Below are 21,296 nucleotides of genomic sequence, written 5' to 3'. Positions count from 1 at the left end.
TCAGAAAGCTAGGAATCTAGCTCCTGTATAACTCATAAATTTCACTTATTAACATTTACCCACAGGGTCCAAAAGCTCTTATTCAGAAAAGACATTTGCATTCCAATGTTCATTGTAGCACTATTCACAATAGCCAAAAAAATTCTAAAATAAACTGTGTCCTGAACAGATGACTGGGTAAAAGAAATATGATGCATATACACAATGAAATACGACTCTACTGTAAAGAAAGATAAAATCATGCAATTTGTAGCTACATGAATAGAACCAGATGGTATCTGAGTGAGGTTAGTCAGAAGTTAAGGGACAGATAGAATGATCTCTTTCATGCATGATATCACTGTGTCACTGTATTACTGTCATCCCATTGTTCATCGATTTGCTCAAGTGGGCACCAGTAACCAGTATCCGCCTCACTCATGAGATTTTAGCAGCCTTTCCTTACTCGTTGTTCCCAACAATTGGAGGCTCTTTCAGGGTCAGGGGAATGAGCCCTGACATTGTTACTGTATTTGGCATATCGAATACGCCACGGGGAGCTTGCCAGGCTTTTCCGTGCAGGCAGGATACTCTCAGTAGCTTGCCGGGCTCTCCAAGAGGGATGGAGAATGTACATCAGAGAATACAAGCAAGTATGTTAAAATCAAACACATGTGTGATGCTTTAGGCACATCAGTGGGCTAGACAATAAGATTGGTGGCAAAGCCAATCGCTTCCGGGAGCTTTGTTTTATATTTTCCAGTAGCTTGGCAGTCATACCCATAAACTGCCCCCATCTACATGTAATCCCATCAACGGCCAAGATCCAGAGATTATATATAAAACATGCATGGGATATAAAGATAAATAGTAGGAATATAACATATGCTCAAAGTCAATATAAATGGAGAATTGGATCATTAGTAGAAAGTTTATCATGGAGAAGAGGGAGTGAGAGGGGAAGATGATGGGGACAGGGTTTACTGGGATACTGGAGGGGGACGTTGTTAACCATAGGGTCTAAAATAAAATTTTAAAATTCAGAAAACAAACACAGATGTGAAGTGCACTGTATTGAGCCAGAGAGTTGTCCATGTTCCACTTAAATCCCATAAATAAACTGCTCTATGTGAATCCCATAAAGAAACTCTTCTATGTGACTATAAAACCAAGCTCCCAAAGTGGCCTCAACATCTTATAGCCTATTTCTCCCTCTTAGAGAACCTCGCAAGGTACTGAGAGCTTTCTGCCTGCACTGGAGAGCCTGGCAAGCTCCCCGGGTATATTCATATGGCAAATACAGTAACAATGATGGATCTCATTCTCCGGACCCTGAAAGAGCCTCTAATGCGGCACTGTTGGGAAGGACGAGTAAAGAGAGGCTGCTAAAATCTCAGGGCTAGGACAAATGGAGATGTTACTGGGCCTGCTCAAGCAAATCAACGATCAACGGGATGATAGTGATAGTGATAGTGATGTGAGTCAAACCTTTAGTGATGAGGATCTAAACTCTCTAGAAGGGTTTGTTTGTTTCCTAGCATATTTTTTCATGTATTTGTTCACTTTCAATCAAGGAGATCTATAAGACAGTGGAGTTCCCTGGGTCAAAAGTAAGTATATTTCCAGAAGAATGTTTTTTATTTTCTGGAATTCTCAGCAGTTATTAACAGGAATATTTACTGTTTCTGTGTCTTAAACTGAGTTCTGCCCATGCCCTGTTGCAGCAACCTTATGTTAAGTATGTGTGGTAGGGACTGATTTTTATACGGAAACAGGTTTGCTTAAGCCTGGCATTCCAAGTTTAATGCAGCAAATTTCAGGACAAAATTTAGTTTGAAACAGATATCTGAGTGATTTAAGTCAAAAAGTTGATTTAACTTGAACAAAATAAAAAAAGAAAAAGAAAAACATCGTGTGACTTATTTTTAAGCTGAAAAAGAGGACCAGTTCTAGTGGGAGAAAAACACATCTGTGAGAAAGAGCCAAGACATACAGTCTAAGAAAAAAACAGCTCCACCCAGCAGGAAACCGATCTGACTTTAAGAAATCCCTCAGAAAAGATGATAGAAGACTTATTGTGTCATCTTAAGTGGCAAGGTGTAGGGGCTGAAGTTTCCTATCCCACTGATGTTCATATTCTTGGTGACAAGAATTCACTGAATTTATTTATATTTACAGCTTGTAACATGTTGACTCAGAGATCTTTATGACTTCATTTTTATTGAGTCGCAATAGCAATGTGAGCAATTTGAAGGACCTTAGCTGTGGTTAGATTGAGTTTATGATAAAAAAAAAAAGCAATCTGCATATTTAGGCCCAGACTGGTGAAAAGTAAAAATTTAGCAGGACTCTCCTAGTGTTATGAAACAAAGATTATTTTTTATTTAGGAGTTAGAGTTGTTTTACATTTACTGATTGCTTTGGTGAAAGCATTAAGATTCTACAGAAGTTTTGACAACAGTCACAATTTTGGGGAAGAAATCATTGAGTGAGAAGTCATAAGTATGGATAGGAGACTTTGAAGTAAAAAGTCATGAATCCAAATGGAGATCTCTCTTTACTTACTGCTAATCTTTGAATCACATGGCAGGTTTATTTATTTTCCTGGCATCTGTCCCCTCATCTCTCCAAGGTTCTTGTGTGTTCTCATATGAGGACATACAAGAAATTACAACAATCATTTTCTATTCGAAGTAGCATTGTTTTGCCATTCTGAATTGTTACTGGACTCACAGAATAACTTCAATAATGTCTTAAAAATTTTCTAATAAGTATATTTGTTTTAGGAAATAGTATCAAGCTATGATGTCCTGGAAGCTTTCACTGTGTCTGTAATGAGGGGTATCTACATCACTGTCATCTGTTAAGTGCAGTCTTCCTTAGTATACTTTTCATTCATGACCTGCATCTGACCTATATCTGACTATTTGTGGCTAATTATATTTCACAGGATGGAGGATCTAAATTAGAAACAAAAGGACATAGTGGTTGAAAACCACCAAGGTCACATAAGGGATGATGGCAGTTAATGATAAGATCAAGGATGTAGCTGGGAACTTAGTCACAGGAAGTAAAAGGAAGTAGGTGGCTGTTGTAGGAGGAGAGGGGAAGTTATAGATCAAGGAACACTAATAAAAACAAAAGGCAAAGCTCATATGAGTTGTCTATATGGAGAACAAAGAGAAAAATGTTTCCTATTTGTTTGATTAGCATAATAGTGTATAAGAAAGGATGTGCTAACTAGAGAACAAAGGAGAATACCTAACCACTCAATGTGAGATATTCTTCTTTGAAAGTCACCCCTTTTTTTTTCATTTTCATGATATTTTTTGGAATTTAATTTCAGTAAACCATTGTGAGTCAGACAGCCTTTAAGTTGCACTTTGCAGGAACTTAAGTGCATACTTAAGTTCCTATGACTGTGGGAGGCCACAGAGGCTACAGTCACAGATGCATATTTCAGTATTTTAATCCCACTGTGGTACCAAGAAATTATCAACTCCAGATCTTTCGCATTTAATGCATGCACTTTGCAACTGAGCCATAGTCCTATATTCCATTTTCATAAAATTGTGTTTTTTTTCCCTCAATAGTTTTTGAAGTGTCATTTTCTAAAAAGGAATTATCTTTAGACAATGACTACATTAGCCATTTATATATTATTAAGCTAATTAAAATTCATGGGGAAAGGGTTGACTTAGTATAATACTTAATTATGAAACCATATGAAAACATTATTGTTCCTGATAAATAGAAAACTGCAATTTTTTTTCGCTATTGACCAGTGAAGTCAGAAAATTGAATTTTAATCACAAATTCTTGGAAGTAATGATCAGTCTCAAGAAAATTAGTTTTTCAGGTTTTATATTTTTTATTACAAAAATGCACATATGTAAATTAGTTAAATATGAAATTTATTGGCAGGCTGGAATACACAGTTTTTTTAAATAGACAAAATTGCTACTTCTTTCCTTCCTCCTCCATATAACTCTGGGGCCAGCAGTGATCTGAGCATTCACCTTTTAAACCATTTCATTCCTTCATCCAGTTGTTTTAAATACCACAAAAATGGTACATATAATGTTTACAGAAGGAGGTGGGGCAGAGGGGAGCAGGGAGAAGAGAAAGATGACCAAGCAACCAAAAGCAAAGGTCAAGGGGATTCAGGTATATGTGTGGTGTTAAGGATTGATAGACCTAAATATCCAAACCACAGAGTCAAGGACAGTGAAATCATGAAACCGAAATTTTAACAGGCAAACTTAAAGTTTGACAGGCTGGTGATGAGGGAAGGTATTGAAAGGAACCAAGGAAGTTAATTGGTGGAGGGAAGTTAATACTGGTGGTGGTGGTGATGGAATCAGTGCTGGAACATTCCATGTCTAAAACTCAACTGTAAATAATTTTGTAAATCACAGTGCATTAATCATTTGTTTATAAAAAAGAAAAAACACACCATGTCACCCAAAACAAAAAGATGGCCAAAATCATTATACAAACTTCAAAGTAAGCTTACCCAATGGCAAAATTAAAATTAGAAATCAGTAATATATTGGTCATCAGTTTCAAAATAAAACAATCAATGGATTTGGTAGGAGTTAGCAAATTTTTTAGTCTCCTGACTTCAGGATTCTTGAAAATTTGTAATGGATTTCTTTAAGAGGAAGAGAGTCTCCCAGGTTCTCATTCTTCAGACCTGTGGGCAACTCTGAACAATACACAGCTTGACTGTGCAGTTGGATGGCTCCATGCTGGGCCACAGTGATGTGGTCTTGTCCAGGTCCAGTGATGCTAAGAGCTACCAAAGCTACATCTGACAGTGCTGGATGATAGAGGGGTTAGGTGGGGATGGGAGGTGATTGTTATGTGTCATGAAATGCTAGGAACTAGATTCAGGACTTCTTGTCATTTGAGCCAAGTTCCTGACCCCTATAATGAACTTTAATATGGCATTTGAATAATGTTTTTTAACCTTTGCAGGTGGATCTCCTGGTTCCTACCAAAGTGACTGGCATTATTACACAAGGAGCTAAAGATTTTGGTCATGTACAGTTTGTAGGCTCCTACAAACTAGCTTATAGCAACGATGGAGAACACTGGACTGTATACCAGGATGAAAAACAAAGAAAAGATAAGGTGAGTTGTTCTGGTGACTTATAATATCCAGAAGTAGATGCTTAAATTATAGTCAAGTCTGATTGAATTGCACATATAAATATTTAAGATCACTGTGACTGTCACTGTCATCCCGTTGCTCATTGATTTGCTCGAACGGGCATCAGTAACGTCTCCCATTGTGAGACTTATTGTTACTGTTTTTGGCATATCCAGTATGCCACGGGAGCTTGCCAGGCTCTGCCGTGCGGGCGCAATACTGTTGGTAGCTTGCCGGGCTCTCCAAGAGAGGCAGCGGAATCGAACACGGGTTGGCCGCATGAAAGGCAAATGCCCTACCGATGTGCTATCGCTTCAGCCCACATTGCTGGTAAATAAAAAATATCCTTTGGGGAAAAATAGACCTTCCAAACATCAAATAAAATATTTTTATGCTTTTGGCATTTTTCTGATTATTTTGACAATTGAGAAATCAACAAAATGTGGACTATTCTACAGGTTAATTATATTTAAAACTAAGGTATGTGTCTGCTTGGATTCCTTGATTTGTTTTATTTTAGATTAATTTCTGTAGTTGTATCATCTGTTTTAATATTACAGTAATTCATGTAGCTAATGCGCTGTAAAATTCTATGACATTGCATTTCATAATAGTTTTTCTAAAAATTCTTGCTATTTTCAACATTTTTCCATATTATTTACTTAAAAGGGTTTCTATGGAACCTTGAAGAATTAATGCTCAGATGTTAAAACATGGCATAAGTTGGATTAATGAGATAGAAATTATAGCATTGCTTAGAACCTTAGTGCAGAGAACCCCAGTTTTTAGAAAACAATAGAAACAAAATTACTTTGTTCATGGCTTATGAATAAAGCAATTATTGTTAACCAATAATGAGGTTGAGAATATTGTTGGGGGCATTAGGGACTACACCTGGTGATGCTCAGTGATGACTCTTTACTAGAATTGTGGAAGATAGAACCCAGGTGGGCTGCATACAAAGATACAGCTAATCTGCTGGACTATCTCTCTGGCCCAAGAACATCTTTCTTTTTCTTTTTTTGAGTAGTGTAGGCAGAGAATGAGTACATTTTCCCAGAAATACTTATGTGGAATGACTATTTCAGAGCCAACTGAGACATATTTCAGTTTACACAAAATTTAATTCAGGGAATATGTGTTTTGGGTTTAGACTATAGGAGCCATTCCACTGTGTCTTTTAAAGTTTTAGGCATATCAGGACACCCAATACACCTGGCTCTGAGCTTTGGGATCACTCATGGTGGTGCCCCTGGGACTATATTGGGGTTCTGGAGATCAAACATAGTTGATAAGAAGCAAGGCAAGCACACTCCCATCTAACCCATCAATCTTGCCCCTATAACTGTTTTTCAGTTGGAACCCTTAAACCATTTTATTTGCTATAAACATTGATGTGACTGTGTTTATAATTGTCTTTCTTTTTCCTGTTTGTGGCATCTTTTATTTTAATTAACATTTTTCTGATCTCTTTGGATTAAGATGTTTCCTTAAAACTAACACTTTGTTTCCATGTTTCTATAAAATTTTCTCTAATTTTAGAAATTTCTACATGATTTAATGTGTACATACATTTTAAAGTTAACAATTTTACTACCAAATTAATTTAGAATCCTTGAAGTTTACCTCACTTTAAGAAACAAGAGTATGCTTATAAATCCATTATTAGGAGTCATATTTATTCAGTCATGATTTTGACATTTCTCCAGTAAGTAGTTTAATTACAAAGAAATAAAAAGAATCCCACTATGTGAATTGGAAAATTATGAAAGTAACTAGAAAAATCATGAAAAAATGATGTAAGCCAGATTCCCAGGTGAGACAATAAGTCACAGCCTCATCAATCCAATGTAATATTTTTATAAGAGTAAATCATTTTAATGTTATAAACAGGACAATTGGATGAATGTAGCAAATATAATCAGTAATTTTTAGTTGAGAGTTGTGGACTGGGCAGTCCTCACAGTGGTCATAGGACTATGTAGTTTCAGGTTTTGAATCTCTTAATTCCATATGAAAGATTACACTCTGACCCTATAAGCAATCTTCCCAGGCTAGTTTTTAAATTTAACCAGTCATTTTATATAATTACTAATTTTACATAATGAAGAAAATCCTTAAATAAGTCCACTATTTCTTGGTGAAAGTATTAACTCACACCAACAAACTATATGAATATTATAGCAGACTTTATTATAATAAAGATATTTATGTAAAAGAAAGAACTGCAGGGCATAAACTTCTCCAGTCCTACAGAGAAGAAAATTCTTTAAAAGGAAGGAAAAATATATTACATAGTTGGAAACATAGGATTTATGCTGTCATATGTATTCATCAAGGATATAAGATACCTATAAACATATAAACATACATACCAATCAGATATTATCACTATAGTTACTATAATTTACTAATAATATAATTTACTAGTATAATTAAATTTACTAATATAATTTAAATTATAGTCACTATAATTTACTAATAATTCATCTGAACTTACAGATGGACTTTAATTCTTTAGAGAAATCCTGAGTAACTTAGCAATTAGTTTTTCTAAGATCAGTAAAACAGCTTACATTGATTCTTAATATTATTTTCTTCATGGTTGTTTTCCATTAAGGAAGAAATACTGAAGTAAGGTAAAATCTACTGCAAGTTTTTTTTTAATTTATTTATTTTTAATTAGTGAATCACCATGAGGGTACAGTTACAGATTTATACATTTTTGTGCTCATGTTTCCCTCATACAAAGTTCGAGAACCCATCCCTTCACGAACAGTGCCCACTCCCCACCACCAGTAAACCCAGCATCCCTCCCACCTCCCCAGTCCCATCTCCCCCCACCCCACCCTGCCCCTGTGGCAGGGTATTCCCTTTTGTTCTCTCTCTCTAATTAGGTGTTGTGGTTTGCAATAAAGGTGTTGAGTGGTCATTGTGTTCAATCTCTAGTCTACATTCAGCCCGCATCACCCTTCCCCCGAATGGCCTCCTACCACATTTTACTTGGTATTCTTCTCTGAGTTGCCCTCTCCCCAGAATGTGAGACCAGCCTCCAAGCCATGGAGCCAACCTCCTGGTACTTATTTCTACAATTCTTGGGTGTTAGTCTCCTACTCTGTTATTCTATATTCCACAGATGAGTGCAATCTTTCTATGTCTGTCTCTCTCTTTCTGACTCATTTTCACTTAGCATGATACTTTCCATGCTGATCCACTTATATGCAAAATTCATGACCTCATCTTTCCTAACAGCTGCATAGTATTCCATTGTATAGATGTACCAAAGTTTCTTCAACCAGTCATCTGTTCTAGGGCACTCAGGTTTTTTCCAGATTCTGGCTATTATAAACAGTGCTGCGATGAACATATAAGTGCAGATGTCATTTCTACTATACTTTTTTGCTTCTCTGGGATATATTCCCAGAAGTGGTATTGCTGGGTCAAATGGGAGCTCAACTTCTAATTTCTTGAGAATCATCCATATTGTTTTCCAAAAGGGCTGAACCAGTCGGCATTCCCACCAGCAGTGTAGAAGGGTCCCTTTCTCCCCACATCCTCTCCAGCAATCTACTGCAAGTTTTTATCTCAAATATAAATGAGTAGAATGTTTCAAGGCAAAATATGGGCCTGTGAAATATATCATGCAAGCACATTATAAAAGAAATATTTGCAAGCACAGCATTCTAATTCCCGTATGTGTGTGTGGTGTGTGTGTGTGTGTGTGTGTGTGTGTGTGTGTGTCTGTGGGGTTGGAAGATGTTCACATGCACATGCAAGTGTGCACATATATACCCTTCAACCTTTTATTAAATACTGATATAATATATTCCCAGGTCTGGGTATATTAGTTTAATACAAATCCCAAAACAAGATTACTTCAGAAAAACAATTTCTGCATAATAGCCACTTCTTAGGTTTTCTATTAGTGGTATAAATAAAATGCTAAGAACATATAAAAGGGTTCTTTTTAGTAGTCATAATTGACTAAATATTAAGAATCCAATACCAAAGGAAAATTATATATGTTCATAGGAGTGTTCAAATATCTCTATGAATGTATCTGTGCTCACCAAAGGTCAAAATAAAATGGACATTTGTTCTTCTCATTCAGATGTTTCTCAATATATTCCTAGAACTTTTATAAGAATTACTTATTTTATTACTTTGTATACAATTTAGCTTTCAGTCTATTATAGTAAATTATTTGATCCCTCATTCACTCACTGTCATCCCATTGTTCATCGATTTGCTCGAGCAGGCACCAGTAACGTCTCTCATTGAGAGACTTATTGTTACTGTTTTTGGCATATCCAATACACACGGGTAGCTTGCCAGGCTCTGCCACTCGGACTTGATACTCTTGCTAGCTTGCCGGGCTCTCTGAGAGGGGCGGAGGAATCGAACTCGGGTCAGCCACGTGAAAGGCGAATGCCCAACCATTGTGCTATTGCTCCAGCCCAAATTATTTGATCAAACATTTTAATTATAAACTTTGTTTTTATTTTTGTCTTCCAGCCCGCCATGTTTTAACAATAAACCAATTTTTTTTTTATTTCTCAACACTATGAGTTTAAGTTCATGTATTATTTGAAAGTCAAATGTTCCTTTGCACTCATGAAAGTGACATTTGTTTTATACTCTTGGAGGTGTTTTATACTACAGTTAGCAGGAAAATTGCAAAAATTGACAGACACTTTCAGTATTTAATTCTAAAGGCTGTAAGCCAAAGTAAAATAATCATAAAGTTTAGGAAGAATACTTATGTGGAAAAGTTAGAAATGAAATGAGGTTTCTTTTCATTTAATATATTAGTCATAATGTCATGGGATTTAAATAAAGTTAAATTCATATCATGCAGGCTTGTCTCTTTGAAGAAAAAGAAACTGGTCATATTTTGTTTTATTTCATTCCAGGAAATTATCCATTTCTTTTAAAGCATAGGTTAAAAGAAAATTACAACTTTACTTTGGATTTTCCATAAAAGAAAATACAAAATCCTGTCTACAAAATATTTTTGGTCCTTAGCAGTGGATGCCACTTACACATCATAAATTATCCTACAAAATTTGATGAGCTTTCTAATTTAAAGATTGCAAATAATGGTGGTCTAGTTATACCACTTACAGAGGCGGGGAACTTATTTGGAAATACAGATTTTTGGGGGTGGCCTGGAGCTTCACATGTTTGCAGAGGCCTTACTTAATTTGAAAGTTAAGCAAGAATGGAAAAGATGACTCTAACTTATTCCAAAACCAAAATGAAGCTTTTTAAACTGAATATTATTTCTTAATAAATAAGAAGGTGCTCTTTAGTTATCTCATGTGTGTGTGTGTGGTGTGGAAAGTTGTTCTGATAGGTCTTGTCTTTATTCTTATTTGCATCCAGTATTATTTTTATTTCATTTTTACTTCCTCTTTGACCCTCTGGTTGTTCAGTAATGTCTTGTTCAATTTTCAAGTATTTGAATTTTACTCGGCTTTCTTTTCATGGTTTGTTTTCACCATTGAAGTATTATGATCTGACAGAATACTTGCTAATATTTCTGGTTTTGTTTTTTAATTAAGACTTGTTTTGTGTCCCAGCATATGTTTTAGCCAAGAGAATTATCTATGATCACTGGAAAAAAATATGTGTTTGGGGTATGAAGAGTACTGTAGAGATTAGTTAAATCCATCTCTTCTAATTCTTCCTGTAAGATTTCATTTCCTTACTGATTGATTGATCTATTGTGAGAGTATATTATTAAAAACTTCTTCTTTAGGCCTGCTCATAGTAGTTTTACACATTTTGTTTGCGTATTCTGATGATCCTTCATTTGATATATATATGCCAACAGTACTAAGTCTTCTTGGTGTGTAGACTCATTGATCAATATATAATGTCCATCTACATTGTCTTTTCACATTGAAACAAACTTTTTCTGATATATATATGTATATATATCCATCTGCTCTTTTGATTTAGCATACTATACGTCTTTATAATTTTTTTCCAGTTTTTTACTTTGAGTCTGTGTTTTTTTGTCTTGTTTTGTTTTGTTTTTTGCTTTTTGGGTCACACCCGTGATACACAGGGGTTACTCCTGGCTCTGCACTCAGGAATTACTCCTGGCGGTGCTCAGGGGACAATATAGGATGCTGCGAATCAAACCCAGGTCGGTGTCATGCAAGGCAAATGCCTTACCCGCTGTGCTATAGCTCCAGCCCCTTTGAGCTTGTGTTTATCTTAACATTTAAATAGAATATCTTGAAAGTAGTAGAAGGTTCAATTCCATTTTTTCATACATCCAGATGCTGTACCTTTTCTTTTCTAATTTTATTGAATCACTGTGAGATAGTTACAAGCTTTCATGTTTGGTTACAATCACACAATGATCAAACACCCAGCCCTCCACCAGTGCACATTCCCCACCACTAATATTCCTGGCATACCCTGCCTTCCCATCCTCCCCCTCCATGGCAGACAATATTCCTCATAATCTCTCTACTTTGGGACATTATGGCTTGCAACACAGACACTGAGAGGTCATCATGTTTGCTCCATTATCTACTTTCAGCACACATCATCCATCCCGACTGATTCCTCCAGCCAACATTTTTTTAGTGATTTCTTCCCTATTCCATCTGCCTTCTCCCCTCTACTCATGAAGCAGGCTTCCAGCTATGGGGCAATCCTCCTGGCCCTTGTATCTACTGTCCTTGGTTGTCTGCCTCATGGGATGTTATTCTATAGTCCACAAATGAGTGCAATCATTCTATGTCTGTCCCTCTCTTTCTGACTCATTTCACTTAGCATGATACTCTCCATGTCTATCCATTTATAAGCAAGTTTCATGACTTCATCTCTCCTAATAGATGCATAATATTCGATTGTGTAGATGTACCAAAGTTTCTTTTACCAGTCTTCTATTCTAGGGCAATTGGGTTGTTTCCAGATTTTGGCTATTGTGAACCATGCTGCAGTGAATATATAGGTACAGATGTCATTTCTAGTGTGATTTTTTGCATCCTCGGGATATATTCCCAGAAGTATGGAATGGGTATATTCCCAGAAGTATGGGTCATATGGAAGCTCAATTTCTCGTTTTTGAAGGACTGTCCATATTGTTTTCCAGAAGGGCTGGACCAGTCGGCATTCCCACCAGCAGTGAAGGAGCATCCCTTTTCCCCCACATCCATGCCAGCACTGGTTGCTTTTGTTCTTTTGAATGTGTTCCAGTCTCTGTGGTGTGAGTTGATATCTCATTGTTGTTGTGATTTGCATCTCCCTGATGACTAGCAATGTGGAGCATTTTTCATGTGCTTTTTGGCCATTTGTATTTCTTCATTGAGGTAATTTCTGTTCATTTTTCCCCCCATTTTTGGATGGGGTTGGAGTTTTTTTTTCTTATCAATTATACTAGTGTCTTGTATATTCTGGATATTAATCCCTTATCAGATGGGTATTGGGTAAATATTCTTTCACATTCTGTGGGTTCTTTCTGTGTTTTGGTCACTGTTTCTTTTGAAATGCAGAAGTTTCTTAGTTTGATGTAGTCCTATTTGATTATGTTTGCTTCCACTTGCATGGTCAGTGCTGTTTCATCCTTAAAAATTCGTTTAGCTTCAATGTAATGGAGAGTTCTGCCTACATTTTCCTCTATGTACCTTATAGATTCATGTCTGATACTGAGGTCTTTAATCCACTTTGATCTGACTTTTGTGCCTGGCATTACATGGAGGTCAGAGTTCATTTTTTTTTCAGGTAGCTATCCAGTTTTCCCAGCACCACTTGTTGAAGATGCTTTTCTTGTTCCACTTCACATTTCTTGATCCTTTGTCAAAAATTAAGTGTCCATAGATTTGGGTGTCTGTGACAGGATATTCAACTGTGTTCCATTAGTCTGTAGGTTCGTTTCTATCCCAATGCCATACTGTTTTAATTACTCCTGCTTTGTAGTAGAGTTTGAAATTGGGGAAGGTGATGCCACCCATCTTCTTTTTCCCAAGGACTGCATTAGCTATTCATGAAGGTTTATTGCTCCATATGAATTTCAAGAGTGTTTTGTCTATTTCTTTGAAAAATGTCATGGGTATCCTGATAGGGACCTCATTAAATTTATATAGTGCTTTGGGCAGTATTGCCATTTTGATCATCTTAATTCTTCCTATTCATGAGCCGGGGATGTGTCTCCATTTCGTAGAGTCCTCTTTTATTTCTTGAAGTAGTGTTTTATAATTTTCCTTGTATAGGTCCTTCACCTCTTTGGTTAAGCTGATTCCAAGGAACTTGATTTTCTGAGGCACTATTGTGAACGGGATTTTTTTTAATGTCTCTTTCTTTTCTTTCATTATTTGTATATTAGAAAGCCATGGACTTTGGGGTGTTGATTTTGTAGCCTGCCACTTTACTATATTGACCTATTGTTTCTAGGAGATTTTCTGTAGTCTTTAGGGTTTTCTAAGTATAGTATCATATCATCTGCAAATAGTGATAGCTTGACCTCTTCCTTTCCTATCTGTATTCCCTTAATATCTTTTTCTTGTCTAACTGCTATGGCCAGGACTCCCAGCACTAAATTGCCACTGTACCTTTTGATTGGTAAGTTTAGACCACTGATATTAAACATACTATTTAAGGAAATGAAATTAACGCCATGTTTTTATTCTATATGTTATATAGCCTTTCTTTTTCCTTCCTTCCTTCCTTCCTTCCTTCCTTCCTTCCTTCCTTCCTTCCTTCCTTCCTTCCTTCCTTCCTTCTCGTATTTCTTTCTTTGACTATTTTTTTTACCACACCTGGACTTTCTCAGGGTTTTTTCCAGCTCTTCTCAGTAATCACGCCTGATGGTGCTCAAGAACCATATGGGTTGCTGAAGATACATGGAGGTCAGAGTCCATTTTTTTCAGATATAGGTTGGGCACATGCAAATCAAGCACCATACCCACAGGACTAAATCTCCAGCCCCAGTAGTATTTATTTCTTTGACTTTCTATATGAGATAATTTAGTACATCTTGAAGCCCTGGAGTAGTGGCTGTTAACTACTCTAACTATCGTTCTACAAGAAGTGTTATATTGCACTATTGGATTTGAATGTTAGCTGGATTCAGCAGTCTTGTTTGGATATGACATACCAGTCCTCATTATTCTGTAGCGTTTCTTTTGAAAGATCTACTCTTTTTTCTGGGGTTTCTTTAAAATAATTTTTGGATTTGTTCTTACTATTCCAGGATAGAATATCTATTATACCTTGCTCTTCCATTTTAATTACAGTGTGTCTTGGTCTTTTCTCTTTGTGTTTATACTGATTCTAATCTTTGTTCATTTTGGATTCGGGAGACTGTCAATCTTAGTACTGGAGAAATTTGTCTCCAGTACTACAATTTGTCCCAATGAAATTGCCTTCCTATTTCCCTTTTCTTTGCTCTATAACTTCTATAATTTAGATACTATTTCTCTTTAGGCTACCCCATAGGTCTCGTGTTTTTTTAATTTTTTTTTCAACTTTTGCTCTCTTTCAATGGCTTCCTAAATCTTGAACTTTATTCTTTGTTAGAACTGTCCTGTATTGTCATCTTCAGTTCAATGTACAGAATAATTATTGTTCCTTTTACATCCTCATTTCTTATATAATAAAGTTCTTCTGTGCTTGGGGTTTATCCAAGGCGTTTGTTCTCAGCAATTAGCACAGATGAAATCATCTGCTTCTTCCTATTTTCTGGCACTGCAACTGACTCCACAGGTCAGGGAGCTGGCAAGCAGGAAGTTCATCAGTTGGGTTCATTTAGGTAAATGGACTGCCCAAATTTGACTGTCATTCCTCTGGTGGGGCTGACTTTACTGGGGTAGGGCTGCAGCCCAAGAATGGCATAAGTGAGTGCAGGGGCCAGGGAGGGGTAACTATAACTATAATTATCCTTTAGGACTTTAATATGGGTGAAAAACTCAGACCTGAAGAATCCCTTAAATAAATAAATGGAATCTTCAATGACAAAATTTTATGAGGACGCTAAGTTAGGTGGATTAGTCTTTCTTTCTAAGTGGAACAACTACATTTCTGAAATGTGGGTTCAGAAAAATACTCATGGAAATCATTAGTCTCAAGTTGATACTATTTTTCTACTAAGACAGAGGAGGGAAGGGTGAGAAAAAGCTGTTTTTCTTAAGGAAATTTCCAAGACTTCATTGACTTCACACAAAATTTAAATAAACATAGAAATTAAAAAATAGCACGAGTCATACACCTGCATTTAGTCATCGACCTATAGTCATGGAAGTCCAGTTGTATTTGGTGAATAAGTTAGTTGAAATTAAGTTCATGATTAATCAAAGTAAAGTGAAAGTAAAGTGAAATTTACCAGCTACACAGGCGGGGTGGGGGCTGGGGAGGTGGGGGGGTGGGGGAAGGTACACTGTGATTCTTGGTGGTGGAATATGTGCACTGGTGAAGGGATGGGTGTTCAAGCATTGTATAACTGAGACTTAAACCTGAAAGCTTTGTAACTTTCCACATGATAATTCAATAAAAGAATAAATTAATAAAAAAGAAATTAAAAAGTATAAGTTCCAGGTTTCTTTAAAATTGAGCAGATTTATTTAAATAAATGCCATCTGGTATTACTTTTATTTAAGTGTTTACCTTCTTTTATCCTTGTCATAATTCAAACTTATGAGACTTTCTAGAATATAAGCTAATATATCACACAATCACAATATCCCGTTAATCACCGATTTCTCGGGCGGGCTCAGTAACATCTCATTTCGTCCTTTCCCTGAGATCTTAGAAATCTATTTCGACTTGGCCCTCCTGACGATGTTGCACTGGGGGCTCTTCAGGGCCAGGGGAATGAGATCCAGCTTGTTACTGGTTTTGCATATGAATACACCATGGGGAGCTTGCAAGGCTGTCTCATGGAGGCAGGAAACTCTCAGAAGATTGCCAGTTTCTCCTAGAGGGAGAGGTAGGCTAAAGACATCATGTGGCCGCTTGCAGCCATGTGCTTCTGAGAGCTTGCTTTTAAGTCTCTGGATGTTGACCATTGATGGGATTACACATATATACAGCTAATATATACAAAATAGAAAATTATCTAGATTCATCTAAATGTTGGGTTATTAGATTTTCTTATTTAATGTTCATTCATACCTGAGAATGTTTGTTTGATGGTGTCAACTTCAATGATGAACTTACCTTTTTAGTTTAAGATACATTAGGTGGCTCTGCCCAAGAATTAGTGAAAGTAAATAGTACTTAATGATATTATTGTATTGTACTACAGCTTTTAAGAAAAAATTAGTGAAGTGGTATAATCTAAAGTGTTCATATGGTAGTAAGTTGATAATAATCAAAATCAAGTTATTTAGTCAAAACTTTAAAATATAAATGTTTATTTTTTACATCAGTGAAGGTTCCTTGCACATACATGGCCTGGGGAGGATGTTGAGATGCCGGCTCCCCTGGGACAGCTCGGGATGCGTGTCCTCGTGGGGGGGGGTGCTGCTGAGGGGGTCACGTGCCCAAGGAGGGTCCATCCTCCCTGTTGTGTGCGCGTCGGACCTCTGGGAGCGCAGGCTCGTCTTCAGGGTCTGTTCTCCCACGGTCCTGTCGCATGGGCACCTCTTGCCTCAGCGTGGCCTGAAGGAAGGGTCACATCACTTTTGGCCCTGGTACTCGGGCAGATGGTATGTGACTGAAAAATTCTGCAAAATTAGTCAAGAATATCTATCTTTTTAAGGAAATGTTTCTCACAAACCATTTGCTCTGCTTCTTTGAGCTATCTTCCGTGCCCTGAATTTCTGTATTTTTAACAATTTAAGATGAACTGTTTTTGTGTTTCTTTAAGAAACTGTTCTCACCTATTATTGATTACAACCGTTGATCTGACATCTTACTACTGTTGATCTGACACCCAGCCCTGGCCGCCGACCTCCACTACCCAACCGTCCACACACTTTTCCACACGCTCGCCCCAAGTCTCACATATGAATGAACATATTCCTGGACCACACAGCTGCAAAAGCAGCCACGCGACAAATCATAAGATACTCCCTACCCATTTTCCATAATTACCAGACCATATTTGATGGAGTTCAGATAGTAGGTAACAAATCATAAAGGCACAAATACATATATATATATATGTATGTATGTGTATATTCCTCTTAGCGAGCCCGGCAAGCTCTCAAGAGTATCCCATCAGCATGGCAGAGCCTGGCAAGCTACCTACCCATGGCATATTTGATATGCCAACAACAGTAACAATAATGGGTCTCATTCCCTTGACCCTGAAAGAGTCTCCAATAAGGCAGTGTTAGGAAAGACGAGTAAGGAGAGGCTGCTAAAATCTCAGGGAGGAGTGGGACAAATGGAGACGTTACTGGTGCCTGCTCGAGTAAATCAATGAACAATGGGATGACAGTGATACAGTGATACAGTGATTATTTACATAAGATCTATATACTAATTGAAAAAATTGAATAAATTTTATAATTCCTTTTATTGACTATTATAATTCCTATTTTTTCCTGAAGAACATTCGAATCCCTATAAATTTTTTCTAAAGCCTCTGAGAATCCACATCTCAAGAAATGATCCCGAATAGAATTTTGCATTAATATGAAAGTAGCTTACATATCTTATCTACTTCCTGGATTGAGAAAGGACGATGACTGAAAGAAATTAACTTTGAAAAACAACATATTATTATAAGTATATAGAATGATACCACTAGTTATTGTATACAGAATACATAATTAAACCTGCTTAGAATTCGTTTTAAGTCAGGACTTGGGATCAGTTAGAAGACTGAGAAGGAATTACAGATAATTCTATTACAAAGAATGATTAAATTAGACTACAAATTGCCTAACCATCAAAAGACACTTGTTCTTGAACCTCAGGTGAAGAAGTGTTTATGAAAGTGAAAAAGAAGAGAGACATACACAGAGAGAGACAAAGAGAGATGATCAGGCAATAGGATTCTTCATAGAAAGGCTTAATAGCATAAATAATTGTAACTACAGAATTGAGTAGCTAATTAGATGTCTGAAGTAAAAGACAAAGTAGAGTTATAGACTAGCCATAGGAACCATCAGGTGCTATTTATCATAAGTTTATTAACTTAATAAATTATTAAATTTAGTTGATAACTGCAATAAAAAGTTAACTGACTTTCCTTAAGGATTGATGATTTTTTTGTCTGCTTTTTGGACCACACCTGACTGTGCTCAGAGCTCAGAGCTTACTCCTAGCCTTGTGCTCAGGGTCACTTCTGGTAGTGCCAAGGTGGCCATATGCAGTTCCAGAGATTGAGTCCAATTTGGGTCTGTTGCAGGCATGCTTACTCACTATACTATTTCTCAGGCCCAACAATATAAATTGCAATGTGTTGAGTAATTAAAAGTCTCTAAGCCTATCAAAGTGACTTAATGCTGATTCTTTCTCCATCTTTTCATTGTTTTTAGGTGAAAAAGCAGACAAGGTGTGTGTTCTAATGCCCTATAAGTAAGAATCTATTAAAAGGATTTCTGTATTAGTGAGAAGGGTTTCGATGGGAAACTTACCATGATAGGAGATGAGGCAGAGAAGGCGAAGCTCTGAAGAAGAGTGTGGTGCTAGAATGTTTTGTGCATAAATCCTACCATCAGCAATTTTGGAAACCACAATACCTACTTTTTTTTTTAAATAGGATTTCTCTATCTGCCACACCCTTTGAAATGACCCCCTTGCCAGTGATTATCCTAGACTTCCTTTTGTTGGATATCTCAAAAAATTAAACTGTTAATATGTATGGAGGGCTCTGGAGGCATACATCTGTACAAAGTCCCCGAGGCCCTTATTAATGTGGCAACACATTTCTCATCATTATAAAGCTTCTGGAGTTATTTGAGACACAAAACTGATTAAAAGATAACTTTCAAAACTTAAAGTTGAATCTGGCAATTACTTCTACAAGAAGGAACATTCCTCCCAGGTTTTCTGCTGCTGTGAACAGATGATAAAGCCCTAAAAGCTTGGACAGAGCGATCATTTTCCTATTTTGGTAGAGAGCTAGGAACAGAATTAATTTTGTACAAATGAAGAAAATGCTAAATAGTTAATATTAATTAAAGGAAAGCATCCCTTGTAGATAAATGGGAATAATGTTATTTAACATAGCAAAATTTCACTTTTTATGATAGTTCACCAATATCTTTAGTACTAGAAAAATTGATTTTCACTCCAGGCATCAAATATATTTTAATAATCAATATATCCTCAATGCAAAGAGATCCAGAAGTCAGCTCAGACTAAAGCTTGCACCTCCTCATCTCAAAGCCAGGATTCCCTGTGCTCTTCAATAAAAGTGCTAGTATAGCAAATAAAAATATAGGACATCCTGTTCAAATTCAGTCTCTAACTATTATTACTTTTTATATTTTTAAAATAAATCTCTCTCCCCAATTTTATATCTCACTATAATGTTTCCTTTAAAGTTCTCCCAGACCTGGGAGCAGGGGCAGATGGTCCACTGAGAATATTCACAAGGAAATTAGATAAGGAATAATACCTTCCATCTTGACAAGAAAAATGCACCCACCATTCACACATGCACATCTACACACACGTGTATGCAAATATGCTTATCCACACACCTGCTTCAGCTCAAATGTTCCCATCAACACCTCATTGGGTATCCCCAGGATTATCTTTTTCTAGTCAGGAGGCTTTTTCACTTTAGCACAATTCTGGTTTTGAAGATCATGACTGAAAGCTTTAATCACAGTTGTGCACTTCCATATCCTTGACCAAAATATCATGAAATTCACAGTGTTTTGAATAAAGTGAATGGTCCTGAGTTGTTGCAAGAATATTTTGAATCTTCACTGCCACATGATTTAAAGATGCACTCTGAGGAAGTGGAGTCAGACTACAGATGGTTCCGAGAAATACAACATGCTTGGAATGATTTGGGCAATTGTGCAAGATGAGCATTGAGTTACAATGGAAATGCAGGCTGTTCTGTACTTTTACAGAAAAGATAAAATGCATTTTTACCTTTTTTTATTTTAAGCTAAAAATGGATATGGTCTTACTCTGCTACACCTGAAATATATCCTAGAGATATATTTGAAAAGCAGATGCTTTCCTAGGACAATATTTTTTCCTGTCAGAATATTTCTTAGGGCAGGCAAAATCTATTTGCTAGAAAGCAGATAGGTTGACTCTATAACCACATTTTAGAGTGACATACTTTATGTTTCATAAATCTTTATGGGCATTGATCCTATATCAATGAAATATTTCCTAGGGTCTTCTTGTTACATAAGGAGACTTAATCATAAAAGATGTTGAATATGGTAGTTTGCCCTATTACTGACTTGAAGACTGCATGTTCTAAATACCATTAGTTGGAGAGAAGGAGAATACAATGTAGAGAGTTCCAATCTTTGGTGTTTTAATTTTTCTCTGGTTCCTGAGTTCAAGACCTAATGATAATGTTAGATGCATTTTTCAGAGGGCTTACCCTGGCTCTTCATAAGAAGCAGCCTGGTCTCCAGCTACTTGGTGAGAGGTTCTTTTATAAAATACAGGTGACTGCTCTGTCACCATCCCTTTCTCTAGCTGCCAGCTGAATTGGATCTTAGAAGTCACTTGGTTCAATTTGCCTCTCTCACAATGGACTAGGTTATGACAAATGACCTATAACATCTTGCCAATAATACAGATGTTAACATTACCAGAGAAAATTGGTAATTTCTTTGTATCAATTTGGGGCTTTATAGTAGCCAAAAATATCCTGTAACATGTGTCATTTCTTCATATGACTCAATACTTCCCATCACCGAGGACTGAGGAAAGAATGAATTTTAGATAGATATAACAGCTTTCTTTCTAAACCAAGAAGTATCAACCAACCAGCTTTCACATCAGTTAAAGGAAAATGAAAAGTATGTGACAATTTAAAAGAGCAATAAATGGCATTTTGTTGCCAAGGTAGAAAAAAGACAACATGGTTGTACTTTCACCAGTTATTATTTGTATCTTGCATTGGTTAGAAAAATATTGTATTTTTGGATGGGTGAAAAATCTAATAGAACAGTAGAGTGCAAACAAGTCTGCAAGAATTGAAAGTGAACATCAAATTTGTGGCTTAATAAAGCATTTCTAGTGATATAAGAAAAGATTTATATACACTAGA

At 36.5% G+C, this 21,296-nt stretch overlaps 1 protein-coding gene across 2 annotated transcripts in view; it reads left to right on the top strand.

Moving 5' to 3' along the window:
* EDIL3 (EGF like repeats and discoidin domains 3) overlaps positions 1-21,296 on the top strand; it is a 476,915-nt gene that overhangs the window by 442,262 nt on the left and 13,357 nt on the right. For both annotated transcript variants that reach the window (XM_055132006.1, XM_055131999.1), the window contains exon 10: positions 4,960-5,115. In XM_055132006.1, the coding sequence (XP_054987981.1) occupies positions 4,960-5,115 (156 nt within the window). The remainder of the gene's footprint in view (positions 1-4,959; positions 5,116-21,296) is intronic.

The sequence above is a fragment of the Sorex araneus genome, chromosome 1 (genome assembly GCF_027595985.1).
Source record: "Sorex araneus isolate mSorAra2 chromosome 1, mSorAra2.pri, whole genome shotgun sequence".
NCBI lineage: Eukaryota > Metazoa > Chordata > Mammalia > Eulipotyphla > Soricidae > Sorex > Sorex araneus.
Note: the sequence above shows the minus strand (reverse complement) of the source record. Positions and strands in the feature narration are given on the sequence as shown.